At 35.5% G+C, this 23,019-nt stretch overlaps 3 protein-coding genes across 3 annotated transcripts; 2 read left to right on the top strand and 1 right to left on the bottom strand.

Moving 5' to 3' along the window:
* Positions 1 to 1,606: 1,606 nt before the first annotated feature.
* On the bottom strand, positions 1,607 to 7,065 carry LOC119996953 (receptor-like protein 15). The gene is made up of 13 exons (XM_038843732.1): positions 7,020 to 7,065; positions 6,639 to 6,754; positions 6,430 to 6,481; positions 6,050 to 6,211; positions 5,796 to 5,951; positions 5,631 to 5,705; positions 5,431 to 5,536; positions 3,753 to 3,792; positions 3,210 to 3,529; positions 2,520 to 2,713; positions 2,323 to 2,414; positions 1,791 to 2,057; positions 1,607 to 1,684 (listed from the first exon to the last, which is right to left on the bottom strand). The coding sequence occupies exons 1-13, from the start codon at positions 7,063 to 7,065 to the stop codon at positions 1,607 to 1,609; spliced, it is 1,704 nt and encodes a 567-aa protein (XP_038699660.1).
* Positions 7,066 to 11,569: 4,504 nt separating this feature from the next.
* On the top strand, positions 11,570 to 12,956 carry LOC119997928 (ricin B-like lectin EULS3). Its single transcript, XM_038845164.1, has 5 exons — positions 11,570 to 11,670; positions 11,850 to 11,983; positions 12,136 to 12,255; positions 12,475 to 12,691; positions 12,820 to 12,956. Coding segments are annotated over exons 2-5 (441 nt in total). The 5' UTR covers positions 11,570 to 11,670; positions 11,850 to 11,881; the 3' UTR covers positions 12,822 to 12,956.
* A 4,286-nt stretch (positions 12,957 to 17,242) lies between these two features.
* LOC119997870 (protein FAR1-RELATED SEQUENCE 5-like) lies at positions 17,243 to 22,376 on the top strand. Its single transcript, XM_038845097.1, has 2 exons — positions 17,243 to 18,432; positions 21,506 to 22,376. The coding sequence occupies exons 1-2, from the start codon at positions 17,855 to 17,857 to the stop codon at positions 21,519 to 21,521; spliced, it is 594 nt and encodes a 197-aa protein (XP_038701025.1). The 5' UTR covers positions 17,243 to 17,854; the 3' UTR covers positions 21,522 to 22,376.
* Positions 22,377 to 23,019: the final 643 nt, after the last annotated feature.

Here is a 23,019-nt window from a genome sequence, read left to right as displayed (position 1 = left end):
TAGATACAAGTTTAATTGGAAATTATTAGATTACAATTTTAGAGTTCATGACCCAATTTGGGGTTTTTGTTAAATTGATGTTAAGCTTGATAAATTAAGTCATGATATGTTAATTTTCATTAGGTTGGCTCATTGGATAGTACTTGACGCTTATTGCTTAAGCTTGTGAAGTTTGTGTCTACAAGAGGTAGGGAAACTATCACCCTCTTTGATAATTCTTTGTACATCTTGTATTCAATCCTTGTAGAGAAAACTTCTATCTTCTAAAATAATTTCTTTTATGCATTTTATTGAATCTTTGTAGGAACCTCCTAAATTCTTAAATTCCTTGTTCCTACAATTGTTTGACTGTTGTCCATGGATAATTGTTGGCCTCTATTATTCTTTGTCTTCCTCCATGGATATGTTGTTGTGGCCTAAGCCATTGTTGTGGGCTTCGACCGTCTTGCATCCATCATGTTTCACTATAAATTTTTGTAACAAAGATATTGCATAAATATTTTTATTTAAATCAAATTCTTTTAGTGCATTAAAGAAGAAAATTGTCCATTTATTTAAACCCAATATTTTCAAAATTTTACACCCTTGTGGAGTTCAATGGATGAGGAGTTCGGAAGTGACGCCGAGGCTTCGGCCTGGACATTGTGCGACTCCTAGGAGGATCCCGAGTTTATTGGACCGCAAGATGGGATTTTTGAAAAATTGTATTGTAAACTGTTTTGGGTGCAACTCAATTGTACTATTGTTGTTAAAGTAAGTTCTTGTAATGATATAAAAATTATATCATTTGTAAATGTTTGAACTGTATTGTAATGTGGCATATATTGAGTCAAGTTTTGTGGACAATTGTTAGTTGCGTTGTTCTTGTATCACATTATTCGGTGTGGGGTGTACAACCCACTACCGGTTTAGGTGTCCGAATATCCTTGTTGTTTGGAAGTACACTTTCCTTAAATGGATCCTCCCTTGTGTGTGATTGTGACCTTATGTGTGCTTGTATACACTTGGTCAACGAGTGCTTCGGCATTCGGTGTGCCTCAATTGTTCCACATGTTGTTATACAATATTTTAAATGTATATATATGTTGTAAATTGCATTCATTGATGCATATTGGATATTGTACCTTGTAACCATTTATCCATATTCATTGTTGTTATGTGCCATGTTTATACTCTCTTGGCACTTTGAGCGCTGTAAATCTTTATAGGGGCCCGAATCTAGTACGGTTCCTTCTGGTATTGTATTTCTATACCTCGTTGTTTATCGTTCTATTTTTATTTCCCTACTGGGCCTTTCGCTCATGCCTTCTTTTCTTTCTTTTCCTTTCCCCCCCCTCAGGTCAGGAAAATGTTCAGGATCGGCTGCCGGAGGCGTGACAGTGTGGTGTAGCCCGTGTTTACTAGATGTCTGTTTCCTTACCTTTAGTTAGGATTGTTAAACGTTTTAAATTGTTGAACTTTATCTCAGTCACCTTTGACTTGAGCTATTGTTTTGTTTCCGCTGTGATATTGACCACTGAGCTCTAGCATTCTGATTAAGTGAGTTGTTTTGTTGGATCTGTTTGATGTGGACCGTTGAGGTCTTAATTACTATAGTAGTATTGAATTATGTTTCTGGAGGCTTAATGCCATTGGAGTCCTCTTTAGGACCATTGTTGTTGTTGTGCAAGTTGGCGTCATTATTCTATAATGTTGCTCCATGTCTGTCTAATTTGTATGTGTATTTTTCATATCTCACGACTCCACCCCAAACGGGGCGTGACAAACACTATCGCAATTCCCAACAGTACCATAATGTAGGACATCGCAAAACTAATGAAGAAAACAAATATGTCCATGAAACTATCATCATCACCTTCACCTGAAAATTCATTTGGAATTGGCAATTCAGAATCGATTTCATTGCATCTATTATTCAATGGAGGTCCAAAAAGACGAGGATTTGCTTCATAACTGCTTTCATCAAGGGTCCCGAATTGAGCTTTCCTATCTGGAACTGGTCCTGACAAATTGTTATGTGCCACGGTGAACACTTCAAGAGAGTTCAACTCCGTAAGCTGTGGGAGAATTTGGTCATTTAAGTAGTTGTAAGAAAGATCCAAACTTTCTATACTCTTTAAGTTGGAGAATGTCTCTGGGATCGGGTCAATCAAATTGTTGTGTGACAAGTTTAGCGCTTTGACCCTACTTAAGTTTCCAAATTGATTGGGTGTTTCACCACACATATAACTGATTGCTAGAGAGGTCAATCCCATACATTTCAGTAAGGATAGAATATGATTTAGGGTTTAGGAAAATGTTCTTCGTCACAAACTCTATCACCTCATTTACATTAGAATCCTGTAAGAGTTCTGAAGCTGAAAAGCCATTTTGGTTTCCAAAAGTCAAATTACCTAAACAAGGATGCAAGTAACCTGAAAAATTATTCAATGAAAGATCCAAGAAGTTTAATTGGGTTAATTGGCATAACTCAATAGGAATTTCACCATGAAAATGATTTTCCTTCAATAGAAGAGCACCCAAGTTTGAGAGGTTCACGATCCAATTTGGGATGGTGCCATGGAAGTTGTTATCTCTAAGATCTAGAGTCGCTATCTCAACAAAGCTCATAAAAGCATTTGACGGTGGTCCTGACAGCTTTTTTTGTGCAAATGAACGAACTCTATGTGTTAAATTGATGAAACAAGGTGGAATATTGCCAGAAGGATTGTTCCTTGAGAGATCCAAAAATTATAGATTATTCATATTGCATAATTCTCGAGGAACAGGACCCTAAAATTGATGATTAGATAGAACTTATCCTTAAATATGATAACTTTGATATCCAACTTGGAATCCTGCCTGCAGAGAAGGGGTTATGACTTATATCCCAACAAAACTAGAGAGTTCAAGGATGAGAAATCAGGTAACTTCCCCTCAAGCGTATTGTTATCCAACAGTAGATACGTAAGTAAACTTGAGTTGAAACTTGTTCAATGTACATGACCATAAAATTTGTTGTTTTTTAGTTTCACAAATGATAATGAGGACCACTGGTTGACAAACTACTTTGATAGAGGACCCGAAAAATTATTCTTTTGAAATATCTAGATCTTCTAAAGACTTTATATCATGCAAACTAAGCAGGATATTGCCTTGAAAAGAATTTTCAGACAAAATTAAGTTCGTTAGATTTGGAAAAATTGAACTTACGTTTGTCAAAATTTGACCTTGCAGCTGAATGCTGAGATATGTCCATCACAGAAAGATTTGGATTGGGATGAGATGGACATGGAAACAAGCCCCGAAAGGAGTTATCAGTCATCAAAATCTTCTCCAATCTTGTGTTATTTTCAAATAACCACAACGGGAACACTGCACCAAAGTTGTTAATAGAGAGAGAAATGGATCTCAAGTCATACTGGTAGTAGATGAAGTTTGGAAGGTTTACCTTATATTTCTTTGGTGTATAACTTGACAAATCCAAATCTTGAAGCTGGAATTTTGGAGTCCAAATTTGACGAACAGTGTCAACAATTAAGTCACATTCCTAGCAGAGCAAACTCTTAAGATTTGAAAGGTTTGCAAATGAATGGAGTGATATTGGGACTTGAAAGTTGTTATTTCCAAGGGAGAGAGACTCGATGGACAGGAGAGTGGATATGGGAGTGGAGTCAAGGTTTTTGGTGAGTTGATTACCGGAGATATCCAAATTCCTAAGAGATGACAGGTTGGCCAAACATTATGGAAGCGTCCCCTCAAGTAAATTGTACTTGAGATGAAGCCTCTTCAAGTTCTTCAATTGGCACAAACCTACAGAGTAAATAATTTCCAACGTTTATAATTTACTGAGCTATGATGTGAAATATTCGCAAGCGCACAAATCGCATCAGTAATAAAGAGTGAATAAAGTATCGTTCCCACGAGGATGTATTGGCAAATTCAATTCAGTATCAATCCAAGTAATTATCACACTAAAATGGAAAGACGAATTGTTTGGATGTGTTTTATCTAATGCTAAAACAAGTAATTAAGAAATTACTAACTAATTGGTAGTTTAATTAAACAACCAAGCAAACAAACAAAGAAGTGGGTTTTCAAGAGAGTCAAACACTAGGGTTTCTAATTTCACCTCCTCTTATCCAATTGAACTCCACTAATCCATTAATTCTCAATTCTCAATCTAATTGTTGACAATCGATTTTCCAACATATTCAATGTTCTATTCCTAGATACACCGAAAATATTTTCAATATAAATCCCTGTTATTCCTAACACTCGGATTAATATATCAAAAACCCGTTAAGAGCAGTGGAAATCATTTAACGATTGCATAAGTCATAAACCTATATTCCTATGGTTCATGCAACCTATGTTCTCTAGGGATTCTTGCAACCCTCAGCATATCCTTCCGATCTCAACCTAGGCATAAAGTCATCCAAATGGTGATGAAGCATTTGAAAGTAATAAGCACACCCACAGAGAATCACCAATAAAGAGAGAGATTCAAGAACAATAAACCAATTTCATTCAATCTTCAAAGAGGGGTTCCATTAAGACCCCTAGTTAGAGGATTAGTTCCTCATAACCAAGGAATACAAATCAAGATCCAAAATAGCAGTCATTAAATACAAGAACAAGAAAGAAATAAAGAGAAACCCCTGGATCCCCTTGCTCAAGCTCCAATGGCTGTTGTAGAGAGATTCCCAAAACCCTTGTTTCTTTCCAAATGTTGTGTACCCCAAAACCCTTGAAATCTACCCTTTTATACTCCCAAAAACCCCAGAGTCGTTTTTCTAACAAGTCTGTATCGTTTTGAACTGGGCCCACATGAGTTTGGGGTAGTTTCGGGCATTCAGAGATCTTCAAAATCGTGAACTGGTACTGGCCAATCAATCGGGCTTTACCTCCAATCGATCGGATTTGCTCATTGTTATTCCGGCTTAATTGTGGTCCGATCGATCGGACATGAAGACCGATCGATCGGTTTTGTTCACTGGTTCTAGAAGTCTCCCTTTTCGACTCGATTCAGCTCATTTTCTTTAATACATGCCCCGACACCTGAAATGTGCAAATAACAACTCTTTAGGTAGAATTAATCCCAAAACGACTCTAAACAATGAAAGATTTCATGGAAAATGATATACAATTATATGTATATAATTAGCACATCAAGCTACCTATAGATAATAATGAGAAAAGCAAATATACTCAAGGAGAGAAAATAACCTTGTCAGAGTGAATCTTGATAGAGAACAGAATCATACAGGAACAACTATTCCAGTGTGCTCAAATTGCCTAACATCTTTAACAATTCCAACTCTGAATAAAGAAGAACAAATAAATTAAACTGATCAAATAGCCGATGTCATTGGTGCTGGTTTGGTAATTAAGGCTTAACCTCTGACATGGAATGCCCATGCCATTTCGTTGAAGGCTAAATTGAGAGACTTGAGTTGGAAAAGCCCACGAAGGGAAGAAAGAACAGTGTCAGTGAAGAGGTTACCCTCCAAATTATGGACCTCTAGAGTACTCAACGGCAACAATCTGTCAGCACCTGTTCAAAGTTTACATTATTTTATTTGTACATAAGTCCAAGTGTCCTAGAGAGTTTTTCCTAACAAATACGATTAATGATCATGAACTCATACCTTGTGAAGAACCAAAGCTTTCAATATTATTATAATTCATACCCAACTTCTTCAAGTTTATCAGATGATTAAATTCTGCCCAAGATAACACACAACTAAAATTTAGAGCCTGCAATAATAGTCGCTACTTTTTTTTGTTGTAACATAAACTAATGGAATACATACCATGTGCATGAATTGTTCTATTCAGTCCGGTATTTGTGAGATTTAACACTCTCAAGGAAGAAAGACCACATAGAGATGAGGGGATTTTGCTACCAAGAAAATTAAAACTCAAATCGAGAAGCTCCAAATTCCTCAACCTCGCTAATCTTCCATAATCTACCATAGTTTAAATGAAATAAACAAGTGGACATACACAAAAACAAAAAGAACAGTGCATTGTTAAAAGTTATAAAATCTGAGGAATTTAAGCTTACCATTTTTATGTGCTGGTGTTGTCATCTCATTTTCGGATAGATAAAGTGACTTAAGAGAAGAAATCTCACTCAGAGATGATATAATGCTGGAATCAAATGTGTTGTAACTTAAGTCGAGAACCTCTAGATTGCTCAACCTCGGTGATAATCGAACAATGAAAACTTATTAAGAATAGTGGATAATCGAACAAGATTTCATAGGTCATGTCCCTACATTCCTATGACCTATGGTGTCTATGGTGAGAGGCAAACCCTATCTTGTCATTAGCTGGCAACTTGTTTGAATGCATCTTAACTTGGGGTCAAGCTAAAACCTATCATTTACGTTAGCTGGCAAATTGCTTGGTTGCATCTTGACTTGGGGTCAAGCTAAAACCAACAATTTATTTCATTTTCTACCAACTTGCTTGGGTGGATCTTGACTTGGGTCACCTAAAACCAGCAATTTGTGTCATTGGTCACCTAAAAAGAATCGAAGGACTACCTTTTCTTTTCTTTTTTTGAGTTGTAATTTGCTCCAAATTTGCTTTCATGGCCTATGTCAATTAGCCATATGATTCATTTATTGCCCATCAAAATAGGACGAGACCTGTTTATACAAAAGTTTTGGGGATGAGAAGACTTTGAGCTTAACTTCATCAGCATGATTAGCTGGTAACTCCAAGTGACGACAAAAATCTTGGCCACCCAAGCACGCCGTATCAACTTGAAACAAAATAGAAAACATTTACAGCATTAGAAAAAGAGCTAACATGCAATGATAAAAAAAACACCCTCACTCTTACCCTCCCTTTATAATAAGAATATAATCACTGAATTCTTTCCAAATATTGAATATGATTAAATTATACATCAGCAAAATTATACTATCTTATATGGGGTACAAAACGTAACCCACGGGTAGTAGCTATTGGCTTTTACATAACATGCCTCTCTTCACTTGTTAGAAACTAGAAAGCCAATTCCATACCGATATCCATACACCCCAAATTTTCCCTAATGAATAGATGTTCCATTTAAAATTTTTGTATTTAACCACTGACCACTTCAATGTTCGGATTCCTAGGATTGATATTTGGGACCCACAATGAAAATTAAACGAACCAGATCCCGTCAGCGTTGAGAAAATGCAAAAAAAAAAAAACAAAAAAGAAAAAGAAAACATGAGAACCGATGCCAAGGACTAGGGATGTCAAAAAAATCAGTTACGGGTCGGACAATAACACGTGTTTATGAAATATTTGCCCGGACCCTAATCCGGATTGGATTTCGACTGTACTTAATTGACCAAAGCCGGATTGGATTAAATCCGGACAAGTTAATTAGACAATAATCTAATCCGAGTTAAGGTCCGAACGAGTAAATAAGATAAGATTTCTATATTTGGACCCGGAACCAATGTTAAACAAGACAAAATATTTGTGTTTTGACCCATATGTCAGAGTTATAACTTACGTAAAAACTGAAGTTAATTTGGGTCAAATAAATTCGGTTATCCGGATCGGATAGAGTTTTATCATCCCTACCTAGGATTGATGATTTGATGTTTGAAAAAGCAGAATAGCTGATACCCGATTTTTTTTTTATCAGAATAAAGGAATCCCAAAGCAGCTTTTGACACACACAAATTCATCTCAACGTTTTTTCTCCTCCTGTTTATCTTTAGCCAGCCGATCTTATCGATACAATACAACACATTGACTGGATTCTATTCCATCTTTCAAATTTAATCCTCCCGTTGGATTCGACTGTATTTTTCAAGTTAATTTGTATGTCATTATTTTTAATTGGCTGATGCACATTTTGTTGGGATTTTAGTATGAAGCCTGTTTTGTAAGCGATGACCCGGCTTGATGACCCACCAGAGATAATTGTGCGGATACTGAAAGTGAATTTTCGGGAGGCTTTTGCCCCCACGAAATTTTTTTTGGGGCTTTATTGTAATTTTCGACCCAACTGGTTAAGTAGGGTTAGGGTATATAATGGTGATTGTAACCCTAGAGCCCCTATGCTTATATTCTTTCACTAAAATAGCTCCAAGAACGTAAGAATAATTGGCCGAACCTTGTAAATCTTAGCGTGTGTTTGGTCACAGTTATCAAAACAGTTTTCTGTTTTTGAAAATTAAAATGGATTAAAAAATTCGTTTGGGTGGGTGGGTGGGTTTAGAAATTATTTTGTAAAATTGAAAATCATTTTTGATTTTAAAAAATCAAAAAACCAAAACAAGTATTTGATGTTTTGTAAAATTCGTTCATCTTTTCTCTTTCTCCATGCAGAATCCTTTGTCAAATGAATTTTGTTTTCAATTTTATTTCTTAAATTTCTTTTTAAAATCTAAATTTAAAATCAGTCTTTGGAAACAGAAAAAGCAAAACCATTTCCAAACACGCCCTTAGTGTCTTGTTTTTCGATTTCTATTTTCGTTTGTTCTCTGTGTATTGATACCGTTCCCAAATTATAAAAGAAATAATTCAATTCAATCAATCAAATTATTGATTGATTTTGAGGGAAATATTTCTATTCAATCAATCAATCAAATTATTAAAACTGTTATGAGTATTAGTACTAATTATCGGTGTTATTAACCGACCATACGAAGCTTCCTCCTCGAGAGTGTTGTGTCGAGCTTTGAAGTTTGAACAGGACAAAGACAGAGAGAAGACGATTCGAAGTGCAAGAAAGCTCTGATTCTACTTTTGACATGTTAGGATTCCAAGATTTAAGGGGTTTTTTCATCATAAATTCAAAATTAGGAATTGAATCTTTTTTCGATTAGAGTGATTCTTATTGTATATGTCAAAATTAGTTTGTGACGATTATCTGAGAATTTGGAATGATAAACAATATAGTTTTCTTTGGTTTTTTAAACGATGATGTGTGAAAGTTCGTTCTTGTTCAAGAATAATTAGTCAAACTAATGGAACTTGCGGAATGATTAAACAACAGTCAAACCACACCAGAATAACTAGGAAAATCCAGCAAGGAAAAACCTCGAATCTATCAAGCAACCAACATTGAAAACAATCCATTATGTGCATAAATATTACACAGGATCTTACCTAAGATACCTTAGTACATCAAATAGTCAGTGTATGTTTTCTAAACCCAACAAATACATTAGCTGGTCAAACTCTGGCCGCAACCAGAGTATCAATGTTGAGAACCAACAAGTAACACACTCCATCAGCCTTGTATTTTGAACAAGAACTTCGATAGATCTTGAAAGTCTTGGACATCAAGTACTTATATCTTCACAGGAACCCTAATTACCTAAGACTTCAAATCTCTAATGATTCTAGTTTCCTAAGTTGGAATCAATTACCCAACTCAATTAAAAGGGGTTTCCTTAAACCTGAAACTAGAAAATGTAAAACCTATACAGATAGTTTCTAATAAAAGAAAACTCTAAATTAATATTCGACAAAAGTCGCAAAAGTCCATGTAACAAATAATCCATATCTGCTGAGCTGGAATACTTGAAATTTGATCCAGACCTACATCAAGTTACGTGAAACTGTCCAATAGAGTAGGCTATCTCATGACCCATCACTGCACACAGAAGGTACAATTACACAGATAAAACAAGCAATAATTTTCAACACTTGAGCACTCAGCTTGTCACTATAAGAAGGAGTAACAACCCCAACAATGAGTACATCACAGAAGATCAAGATATCGTTTATTGTTCATGGCCTAAATTTCTTTATTCCTCTCTTTGGTTTTGAGTTCCTTGAATTCAAAATCAAGCACCCTTTTGCAAACCAATCCAATTTTTGGCTACAACCCAGATAAATTGGCATACTTTTCTGTATTGGGCTTGTGTTTTTAACGTCAAATCATTGTTCTTCATCACCAAGTTTGTGTCTTTTTTTTGGGAACAAAAGCTCGATGATTAATATCTTAATCTTATAATGTTGGAGTAATTGATGTAAACATTAAAATTTTAGTACAAATTTATAATATTGGAGTAAATGGTATGAATGTATAATTTTAATGGTGTGCAAATAAAATTTCTCTTCAAATAAATAAGCTTATATATTTCCTAATGAATACTAGGACCACTTCAACGTTCAGATTCCTAGTATTGATATGCGGGACCCACAAAAAAAAAAAAAAGAAGCACATCACGTCCACTTGGAGAAAAAGCAAAATAACATGACTACATGATAACCCTGCCGATACCTGATCTTTTATTATTATTATTTTTTAAACAGGATAAGGAATCCCAATACGTTTATATTCGATATTAAATATTATTTATATTTGTATGTCATATTCTTTGTTTGCGTCTCTTCTTCTTTTGCCTTACTTTTTTTTATTCCAAAATGATATATGTCAATAATTTTTCCATCCATAAAGTTGCATAATCAAGGTGGCAAGCCAGATAGGCATGCCACATAAATTTAAAAAAAATAAACAAACCTTAATAAAAAAGCCACATAAGCATGCCACATGTTTATTTTATCGATGTGTAGTGCTTCCGTTTTTTATTAATACAGACTTCACATAAATTTATACTTTTTTGAGTTTCTATATTTAATTTTGGGTTTTACTATTTTATTATATATTTTATAATTTTTTTTTTCCTAATTGGTCTGATATTCATTCATCTTTTATAAAATTACTACAAAGAGTAGTCAATCGTTTTGACCCATTATTGAGAACATTTTCAGCACGTACATTTTGGTCTCATCTCGCCTGTTGATATTATATATTAGTTATCAAGTATTCTTAAATTAAAATCATATTTTTAATTGGAATATAATTATAACTTAATTTGTTATAATTTTATATTCTATTGAATTCATCTATTGGTTAACATAAGATTGTATTGACATCAAATATTTTGTAAATCAGAAACATTTGCGAGAGTGGGTTGGCGGCCCGAGGGTTTGGATGTGACTCAGGTGTCAGAAAGTACCACACTGAGCTGGGATGTCCTTCGGTTTTCAAAAAAAAATTGAATATAATTCATCATAAATTATTTTGGGCCCCACGTACAAGAAGATTATAAGTCGTCAAAAAAACGAATATAATTCCTCTTGAATTAATTATGAAAAGAACCGAATATAAGTTCTCATAAATTATTTCGGGCCCCACGTACAAGAAGATTACAAGTCGCCAAAGAACCGAATATAATTTTTCTTAAATTATATATGAAAGGAATCGAATATAATTCCTCATAAATTATTTCACGCCCAACGTACAAGAAGGTTACGAGTACAAGTACCACACTGAGCTGGGGAGTTCCTCGGTTATCAAGGAAAAAAGGAACAAATATAATTCCTCATAAATTATTTCAGGCCCCACGTACAAGAAGATTACAGGTTGCCTACTATATATAGACCTTCATGCCTCTTAACCTCTTCAAGCCATTTCATATTAGGTCATTTCCATAACGCTGAGTTGGGAAGTTCCTCGGTTATTAAAAATTTTTTTAAAAAGAACCAAATATAATTTCTCATAAATTATTTTGGGCCCCACGTACAAGAAGAATATAATTTCTTATAAATTATTTCGGACCCCATGTACAAAAAAATTACAATCGCTTACTATATATAGACCCTCGTGCCTCCTACCCTCTTCAAGCCATTTCAAATTCGGTTATTTCCATATAGGTCGTTCTTTTCACTCTTCTGCTTTGCTTTCGTTGCCTTCATTTCAATAAATTCTTTTATACATAAATGTATGTATAATCAAGTTAGTATTATCATATTTATGTTTATCGTGTCCATCTAACCGTCATGAACCTACGAAGCCTACAATGTCCTAACTGTTTACTTCGTTGTATTGGCAGCCTGTCCAATATCTCCTTACAAAGTTACTACCATGGATGATGTCAAGGTGATCTGCATGAAAGACCCCAACTACAACTTAACCATCAGAAATGGCAAGGTGGTTTTTGCTCGCGCTGGTTCATGTGAATGTCAGGTCTGTATGAATACCAAAATTTACAGCTCATGATTTTTGGGTTCCAAATCAATTAATGATCTATTTCTTTTGTTTTTTTTTTAGAAATCTAAGCTTAATCAACATGCATTCTGTTCTGATGTGTATGTCAATTTATGAAATTGTTGTTGCAGCACTGGCGCAAGGATGAGAAATATGCCCAGGGAAAGGTGGACACACATGGCCGCAAAGCATTTGCTCTAGTTAATAAAGCTACTGGTCAGGCCCTGAAACATTCTGCAGAGGGTAAACCAGTACGAATCAATACTGCAGCAGCTTACTTAATTACTTTTTTCCTTTGAATCCATATTTCTTTTTTACTGACTAAGCTTTATTAATGACCAAGCTAGCGCGCTCTATTATATATATATATATATATATATATATATTATGTTATGTATGGGTAGCTAGCGTGCTCTATTTTGTTATATGAGAATCCACCACTTGTATTCAATTTCATCATTTGCTCGCAGGTGGAGCTGGCGAACATCAACTCCTGTAATCTTGACCAGGCTCTACTTTGGACGGATGGATCTTCCTGGGGTAATGGTTATAGTCCTGCCTGGATGATTAAGGATGTTCAGCTGAATTTGGATGCTAAAGATGGGATTGTCAACGATTGCTCTACAGTTCAGATGTGGAAGTGGAATGGTGGTGCACCTAACCAGCTCTGGAAAATTGTCCCCTATTGTAAGTTTCTTGGAAAACAAGATTTGCTTGCAAAAGTTGTCATGCACACTCAGGAACTCCCCTTAATTTGATTGAAAATATTGCATGCATTCATAGGATTAAAATACCTTTTTTGTTCCAAATTGCAGGAGGAGGAAGTTGCTATGGTGTTGCCACTCGCCATCTATCTATCTATATAGATATGTATGTATGCTTGTGGTTTCTATAAATTTGGAATAAAACCTTGGTGTGTAACCATATAGCTGTTACAACAGCTGGGGTGTGGACTGCTTACATATATACTTGGAATAATAACTCGTGTTTGCTTATATTATCTCAATAATTCTATGACAATTTGTACTTGCTTATATTATTTTTCTATTGGGCTTTGTTGTGTGTGGCGACCCGGCTTAATGACCCGACTCAAATGAAAATTGTTGTGAGTCTGAAAATGAATTTTTTGGGAGGCTTAATTACTCCGTGGAACGCATGTGATGATTGATTGTTCAATGTAGGATTAGGGTTTAAAAGTGTGGAGGTATTTTATGAAATTACTAACACTTTATTGGTTGATTATAAAATTAAATCTTACTTTACTTTACTTATCAGTAATTATTAATTAATACTCTTATACAAAATAATTAAAAAATAATACTATTATGCTCCATTTGGAGCTCCATGTAAGATAGTATAATTTTGTTAATCATTGTATAAGTTGATGTACAATTTAATCTCATCCAGTGTTTGAAAAAAATATGCTATTAAGTTTGTATAGTATAATTCTTATACAATACAATGTTTGGTTTATTATTAGACAAAACGATAATATAAGATATGGGTTGATATGTCTAAACTACTCTCAACTAAAATAATAATTATTTTTTAATCATTTTGCTCTTATCAATTTATCTATGAAAATTTAAATATTTTTAACTGGTTCATTAACCAAAGAAAAAGGAACTGGCATAATAATCCTTCATCTTCTACTACTCCAAAGAGCAAGCGCAAGAGGTACTGACTTATATCTTCCTTTCTTGTTAAAATCAGTAGCATTCTAACATTTGACAAGGAAAAATAATCAAACAAGTCTATTGCGATAAAAACAGTGCTTGATATCCACATTGACACTAGCAGATGATCTATTCCAAGCTTCCATACATATACTATTGACAAAAGTTCTAAGCCTATGAGTTTCTGACTTATTAAGACGTGTTTTAAACCCATGAGTCTTAGACGACTCTTGAAGCCTTGTGATGGTGATGAAGGTCTTTATACCTTCCGACAAATTGAGTTGGACTTTGGATAGATTCGGCGTGGCCCACAAGCCCAACAATAGTATGATATTGTGTGCTTTGGGCCAAAGCCCTCACTTCTTCACTCCTTCAAGCCCAACGTCCTCACTTAGGCCCAAAAGACCAATCATACTGTGTTAGGTTGTGTGAACTCTTTATCTACTAGCCGCTCCTTCCATTCATAGCCGATGTGGGATCTCATCATATGGGTTGGGTTTGGATTTCGAATATCATACAATACCTTACAAATGGGTTGGGCTTGGAGTTGAACTTGGAAAAGTGGATAAATCTCATAACCATTGTCAGGTTTGGGCAAGAGAGTACATTGGTGTTGCTTAGAAAATGTATTAGGGAGAGGTTGTTTAGCTTGAATGTAGGTTGTACATGTGTGACTGTGTGACTCTTGGTTGACCCGGCCCACAAGTTAGGAAGAATTTGTTTAGTAAAGTCTCAAGTCGCTAAAATAAATATTTAATAAACATGCTATAAGCTTGTATGTAACTTATATGTAACATTAACTTAGTAAGATGTGTTTGAAAGTCGTGATCCCTGAAAAAGAAGACTATGTAAGCTCTCTAATTAGTTTGGCATATAATTGGACTTGGGAAAGCGGACACTATCTTACAATGGGGATATGGGCTCCAATTTTTTACTACAATTGATGGAGGATTTCACCATAGACCTAGTTGCTGGAGAGGTCAATCCCGACAACTAGTTTTCTAGGGATCACGACTTTAAACCAATTCTCCAACAACCAGTTCCCAAAGTTGGTTCATATAGGAGAATTTTTGTATGGCTACTAGTTTATTTGATTAGCACATTGTAGTGACATTTTGTGTGGTATATTATCGGTTGTATGTCAAGTCACTTCAGGGATGGCATAAATATATGCAACCTCTATCATTGTTAGAAAATCTAGCCCAAACAGTGCAAACCAATATTGTCCGTTTTGGACAAAAAGCTCGCATGGCTTTGTTTTTCTTGGGCATTGTCTTTTGTTTGTGTTGGAACTCACACAAAGTCCAACATTGAAAAAATAGAAAGAAAGTGCGTGGTTTATACGGCATGGGGGAGGTCCAACTCATTGGCTTAAGCTTTTGAGTTAGATGGGCTTTCCTCCATTGCCAAGTAAACCCACATGTGTTAGGCCCATATAACATGGGCTCACCCTCGATCCAAATTTTTAACATGGTATAGGAGCCCGGTTGGGGATGTGTGTTTAAGGCCCGAAAAAGTGGCTTGTAAAAATAAGATTTGAGGCCTCCTATCTCTGAGTACACCACCATGACATGTGTATCACCACTTCTGAGCACGCAAAGACGTGACAAGTGGATGAGTAGTTCTGAGCATGAGTTCGATGTAATAAGTGGGATAGGATTTAAGTGACTTGTGTGTGAGGGGAGTATTGGAACCCACACAAAGTCTCACATTAGAAAAACTGAAAGAAAGTGTGTGGTTTATAAGGCATGAGGGAGGCCCAACTCATTGGCTTAAGCTTTTGAGTTAGATAGGCTACCCAATATAGGAAATAAACTTATGATTTCATTCCTTACTTAAATCATTACAAGGAACCTATATATATACACAAGAAACCCTAACAATTGTAAGAGAGCCATTTGCTTTCCTTAATACTAGGAAATCAAATCACCAAAAATAGGAAACTAATATGCCTAATAATAAGCAATGGTCATATACCTAAAATGATGAGTATAATATAATATGGCCTAATAATGAACAACGGTCAAATGCCATGAAATCATGAGTTGAATAGCTTTAACCTTGATTGTGTGATATAGTTGGAAATAGCCACCAAATCAGCGAGATTGTTAAGAAAACAATCTTTTCTTTCCTTTATTGGAAGTTGACTTGTGCTTGATTGTTGCTGAATATTATTTTTGTCCTTTTCACCCTTCCTCAAGCTGGAAGTAGCAAGTGAGTGTACTCCAAGCTTGTCTCGAAAATTTTTGAGAGGTAGCTTGGGAAGAGGCTTTGTGAAGATATCATCTAGTTGATGTGTGGAAGGAACAAACCTTGTGATTAGTTACCCAACTGCTACTTTTTCTCTAACAAAGTGGTAGTCCATCTCGATGTGTTTTGTGCGAGCATGGAATATTGGGTTCACGAACATATGTAGAGCACGTAGGTTGTCACAAAATAATTTGGGGGTTGCTCCAATTTGATTCCAATGTCACGAAGGAGAAAGGTGATCCAAGTGAGTTCTGTCGTGGTTGATGCCATGGAGTGATATTCTACTTCGGAGCTTGATCTAGAGACTGTAGGTTGTTTCTTGGATGTCCATGAGATGCAATTAGCTCCCGAAAATATACATGACAGATGTGCTTCGTCTTGTTTCTTGACATCCTCCCTAATCTGCATCGCAAAATGCATTCAACTTGTGAGTACTTTGTGCTAAAAAAGTTATACCATAGTGTAGAGTCCTATTGAGGTAGCGTAAGATTCTTTTGACTGCTCTCATGTCTCCTTCATTTGGTGTTTGCATATGTTGACACACTTTGTTCACTGCTTGGACTATGTCTGGCCTAGTATATGTGAGGTATTGAAGTGCTCCAATAAGAGTTCTATATTCGGTTGCTCTTGTTGCTTTATTGTCTTGTGGTGTTGGTTTAGATTTTAGAGCCATAGGAGTGTTGAAGTGAGAGCTCTCTAGCAGTCCTGCTCTTTGAAGGAGATCCTTTGTATATTTTGTTTGGGAGATGGAGATTCCTTTGTCAAAGTAGCGAGCTTCCAAGCCTAGAAAATAGTGAAGCTTTCCCAAGTCTTTTAGTGCAAACTCTAAACCTAGTTGTTGGACGAGCTCCTCAATATATGTTTGGTTATTTCCTGTAATCACTACATTATCGACATATATCAACATTAGTGTAGTAGTGTTATGTTTATGACAAATGAATAAAGATGAATCAGACTAGCTTGCTACAGCAAAATCCAAGATGTAATAAAAATTGAGATAATCTATCAAACCATGCTCTTGGCGCTTATTTTAGTCCATAGAGAGAACGTTTTAACTTGCACACATGTGACGAAAGTTTTTCATCCTTAAACCCAGGTGGTTATTCCATGTAGACTATTTCTTTGAGGTATCCATGAAGAAAGGCATTTTTCACATCTAATTGCCTCAAATTCCACTTTGATGACACAACAATGGCAAGAACAAGTCTGATCGTGGTTGGTTTGACTAATGAGTTGTATATGTCCTCATAGTCATGTCCTTCTACTTGAGAGTATCCTTGGGATTTGGGGGCTCTCAAATTCGTCCAAATTTGAGACTCTCAAATTGCCCTCATCTCCACCGTCCATCTAATCCAAAGATAGCACATAAGACACGTGGCCTCAATATTTCCAAAATTCATGAAAAATAAGAGGGATTTTTCCCACGCAAAACATTTGTCCAAATTTGAGACCCAAAACGTAGATAGGTTTTCTCTCGTCCCGTTCCACAAAATTTCCATGAAATCCTTTGCTGGAGGATACTCTGTTGGCTTCAGATCACTTTGTGCCCTCTCCCTCCTATATCTGAGTATGTTTCTCCTTTATCTTTTTTTTTGATAATTAGATGGAATAACATTCACAAAGTACAATGGATTTACTCTCGTCCTTTCTAATGTGTTATTGCTTCAAATGTGCCGAAATTAGTATTTGTGCATCTTGTATCTACCTTTGTGGGGGAGGAGGGTGGGCGAAGGAAAGGAAACGAAAGCCCAAAAAAAATTGTTCTCGCAACAGTTATTGCATAAGAGAATTTCAAAATATCCTTTATGGGCTAGTTATTTTGAAGAAAAATTTGCTGTGTTATTGTTATTATGAATGTGATCTCTGTTTGGTCTTTTTCAGAGTTCATTGTTTTTTTTTGGCATTGTTTTTATAGGTATTGAATATGAATGTGATCTCTGATAAAGGCAATTTGACTCCTGAAATTGGTTTGGAATTTAACACACTCGACGAGGCTTGGAATTATTGGATTGATTATGGCAAACATATGGGATTCTCTGTTAGAAAAGCGTTTGTGAATAAAAGTAAAAAAGATGGACGGGTTACTACGAGGGGTTTTGTGTGCTCAAAAGAGGGTGTGCGGAGAGTAGACCAACGTCAACTCAGTCCCGATAGTCATAGAGATGAGACAAGAACCAATTGTCCTGTGAAATTGTCTCTTTCATTGGTGCAGGATAGTGGAAAGTATAGGGTTTATGAATTTGTGGCTGACCATAACCATCTCCTACATCTAGCAAACACCACATATATGATGAGGTCACAAAGAAACATCTCTGAGGTGCAAGGTTTTGAGATAGATTTGGCATGTAGTGCTGGCATTAAGCTTAAGAAGGCACATGAGTTGATGAGTAGACAAGCTGGTGGGAGAAGCAACCTTGGCTTCACCAAAGATGATCAAAAATACTACCTCAGAACAAAAAGGGAAAAGGATATGGAGTATGGTGAAGCTGGCTCTATTCTCAGGTATTTTCAGGATGAGACTATTAAAAACCCTTCTTTTAACTATGCTGTTCAGTTAGATAATGAGGAACAAATTACGAATATATTTTGGGCAGATTCTAGAATGCTTATTGATTACATTTACTTCGGTGATGTGATTATTTTTGATACAACCTATGGTACTAACAAAGCCTTGAGACCTCTAGCTGTTTTTACTGGTTTTAATCACCATAGAGGTATTATAGTTTTTGGGGCTGCACTTCTATATGATGAAACAATAGCATCATTTAAGTGGCTTTTTAAGACATTTTTAGCTGCACACAAGGAAAAAATGCCTCAAACAATTTTTACAGATCAAGATGCTGCAATGGCTAAGGCAATAAATGAAGTGATGCCAAACACATTTCATGGTTTATGCAGTTGGCACTGTTGGACCTATGGTCCTATATGTCTAATTTTGATGATATTAAATCATTTATAAATGATAATGAAACATTAAAGCAATATTTGATTTATATGAATTGAATTTAAATGACTATATATTTTTGAGATAGTGCTGGAAATTAAGTTTTGAAAACAAACATACATGGACTAAGTTAGAGCATCAATTTTCCAATTATCATATCTTAACCAACTTAGGTCCAAATGACTTGAAACTTGAACCACATGCACATGAAGGTTTAATATATGTTCTAGGACTATAATCATGAGAAATTAAATGCATCACATATATATTTGGTCATATGCTTAAATTCCGCCAAAACTAGGTTTTACCTAATTTTGTGCATATGTGTTCTTTGTGAACGTGGTGAACCAAATGAACTCCGATTTAAATGAAATTTCGTGTGCATCTTAGTTTCATCACTATGAACATATTTGATTTAGTAAAGTTCAAGAGAAAAGGTCATTTACACTGAGTTTGCAAAATGACTTTGAATTTACACTTAGAATTTATCGGTTTCACTATTAGTGATCTAATTGCTTGGTTGAGTGACCAAACGATTTCCGATTGTTATGAAATTTTACATGGACATTATAATACATATAAAATGATTTATCATGCAGTAATATAAATTTTCTGGGTTGTTTTTCTAATATAATTAACCTATGCGCTCTATATGAAGCTCTTTGAGCTTACATGCAATTGGGGAGTTCTATCTCCTATTTCCTTGTAGGTTAATCATCATTGTGGTCTCATATGGCTCAGAATTCAGTATGTTCAAGAGTGGTCGAAGTCTTGTTTCTAAGAATGAGCTTGGAGCTCTAGGAAACTATGAAAAATCCTATATTTGCCAACTTTCCACTAAGGCACTTAATCAAGTTGAATGAATCAAACATTGAGGCTATTGGTTGTGGTCTTCATGGAGATACAACTCTTTTCAAATGTGTGGGACAAACCTTGTCCTCTCTATCATTAGTGATATATTCTTGTTTGACATTTTCACTCAAGACATGTGCTACCAAGAAAGTTAGAATTGGTGCAATCAAACAAGATCCTTGACATTTTCACTCAAGACATGTGCTACCAAGAAAGTTAGGATTGGTGCAATCAAACAAGATCCTTGACATTTTCACTCAAGACATGTGCTACCAAGAAAGTTAGGTTGGTGCAATCAAACAAGATCCTTGACTAAGAGATCACTTTTGAAGTCTTTGATTCAAAATGAAGGGACAAGATGGCATAGTACAATCTACATCCATGGTTGAGAATTAAAGAGAGTTTGAATGGTCAAGATTTGAAGACATACATTGATCAAAGGGTTGTGCTTGTGACAACATTTATGGAAGAAAGGTACAACTTGACTTCTCTCAAGCTTCCAACGTCTATATGCTCTATGGTGGAGATTTGTTTGCTCAAATCATCAATGAACAAGATTAGGAGCTGCAATGGATGGTAGAGATCAACTCTTGAAGTTTGATCCAATGGCTGCAAGCATAGGGGAGAATTGCCTTTAAAAGAGGATCTTCCCTTTCATACAACTTGGAGAAGCAAATTGAAAATTATCCTTGAGAGAAACCTCTTGCTATCAAGTACATCAATCATCAAGCTTTCTTGCTATTTGCTACAACAATCTTCTCCAATACAAGCCTCTACAATCAAGGACTTCTCACTACTCTTGCTTTTGCAAAAGGGAAGTTCCTATATCCTTTAGGCTTTGTTTGCTTACAATCTAAACCTCTCTTGTTCTTAAAATCCTATCCTTGAGAGTGTTGTTGTAATCTTGAGAGTTCCACACCAAATACCTTTGAGGTAACCTGTGAGAACCTTGGCTGAAAATCCCATTGAGAAATTCCCTTTGTTAGGGGAAATTGTAAACATTGAAGTTTGAGGGAGTTCTTAGAAACCCTTGGTGTAAGGAGTTTTGTGGGTCTCTTAAAACCACACCTTAGTGGAGTTGGGAAAATCCTAGGTTGGTGAATCTAGGTAGTAGACGTAGGAGAAGGGTCTCCGAACTACTATAAATCGCTGTGTTGATTTCTTTGTTTACTTGTTTATATTTACTACTTGTTTCAAACTGCAGGATTTTCAAAACCCTAATCTGTCCGAGATTAGCAGACTTACTTAAACTTTGAATTTTAATCTGAAATTTTGATATAGTGTTTATTAAGGTGTTGTGACATTGCATATAAAATTTTGTTGCATTTTGACATCATTTGATAGGTGAAACCTGAGTTGAAAAATCTGTGTGCAGTGTGTTGCTTGAAAATCTGTTTTGTGCAAATCTTGATTATTTGATATTTGGTCATTCACTATATTGTATCACATCTTGCATTGGATTGAATATTGATTAGGATAATCATTAGAGTCCAAATTTGTGTGCTATGTGTTAATTGTCATTAATTTGTTTAAATTTAAAAAGGGATTCCAATCGGAATTTGGGGACACAATTCACCCCCCATCTTGTGTTAAACTCGATCCGTCAGGCACATAATGCAAAATGCCATTAAGCATTTGGCATATTTGCAAAGGGGTGATTCTACTATTCTGGAAGATTTTGCGAAGTGCATGTTCCACTATGAAAATTCTTTTGAATTTGAAGAGGCTTGGGATGCCATGAATGATAAATACAACACTCATGAAAATAGTTGGTTGCAGGGAATTTATTGCTTGAAGAAGAAGTGGGCTAAATGCTACTTGAAATACATATTTACTTTGGGGTCAAGGAGTACTCAAGCAAGTGAAAGTATGAGTAGTGATGTGAAGGATAATTTGCAATCTGATGTTAGTATCGCCAAGTTTTTTGGTCACTTTGAGAGGGTAGTGCAAGACAAAAGACATAAAGAGTTGAAAGCTGATTTTGATTCAAGGGAAAAGTCACCTACATTAGCCTACAAAAACTCACCTATGTTGCAACAAGCTTCAAAAGTGTACACAGCTAACATGTTTAAGAGATTCCAAAAACAGCTTGATCGTGCATCTGCAGCAACCATAGTATATTCGGATAATAGCAAGGAAGTAGAGGAATACAAAATTAGCCTTTTAAAATCAAATGGACAATGGGTTGTATTGTTCAATCCCAAAGACAAAACAATCTCATGTAGCTGTGGTTTGTTTGAAAGTCTTGGAATTTTATGTTGCCATGCGTTGAAGGTCTATGATCGATTTGATGTAAAATACATTCCCGAAGCTTACATTTTGAAAAGATGGACAAGAATGGCAAAGAGTGGTTATACTGAAGATGAGGGACAAATTATTGTTGAAGATGTTAATCTTCAAGTTACACAAAGATATAGAAGTTTATGTCCAAGGATGGTACGATTAGCATCACGAGCTAGTGAAGATAAGGAGATATTTGCTATGGTCTTGGCAACAATGGAGGAGCTGGAAAAGAAAGTTGATAACCAGTTGACAATGAAACAGGATACTATACGTGAGTCATCTCAGAATGAGCAACCATCTCAACCTGTAATGGGGAACATTAAAGGGATTAAGAAGCGAGTAGTGAATCGTAAGGGTGGAAAACGACCTTTATCTTTTCTGGAGAGGCAACTAAAAGGAAAGGGAAAAAGAACCTCAAAAAATATATCCACGGTATATGTTTTATTTTTCATATATCCTCCATATTAGACTTTATTATTGTTATTCATAAATTGACACTAACCTTGAAAAATGTTTATGCAGGACGATGCGTCTTGTTCTCAAACTCCAACCAATAACATGGAAATGCAAGGACAACCATCAATGCCAATTTCAACATTTGAATCTCCTGTGGTGCATAGGCCTGGAACCAGTTTCTTGGAATTGTTATCAGTGAGTTTATATACATAAATAAAAAAATTTATCAGTGAGTTTATATTATGTGTGTGAGCTTCGTGGACCAAATTACTTCATGGTTTCAACTTTTACAGGGACAAATCTTTAATGGTGCTATTCAATCCTCCCAATCGCCATATGACTTCATGGATTTGCAGTAGCTGAAGTGGAGATTAATATGAGCTAAAGATTTTGGTTTATTTTGCTGCTGTAAATGAAATGAATGGATATGAATTTCCCATTTTTGATAGTTGGGATTCAGTTTTGTAAAAGGATGTTATGCTTTGTTCATATTGTATTGCCTTGTGGGCATTTTATGTATATAATGATATAATGCTTATTGGAAAGGATGCTAT

Source organism: Tripterygium wilfordii, chromosome 4 (genome assembly GCF_013401445.1).
Source record: "Tripterygium wilfordii isolate XIE 37 chromosome 4, ASM1340144v1, whole genome shotgun sequence".
Taxonomy (NCBI): domain Eukaryota; kingdom Viridiplantae; phylum Streptophyta; class Magnoliopsida; order Celastrales; family Celastraceae; genus Tripterygium; species Tripterygium wilfordii.
This window is presented reverse-complemented; position numbering and strand designations above follow the sequence as displayed.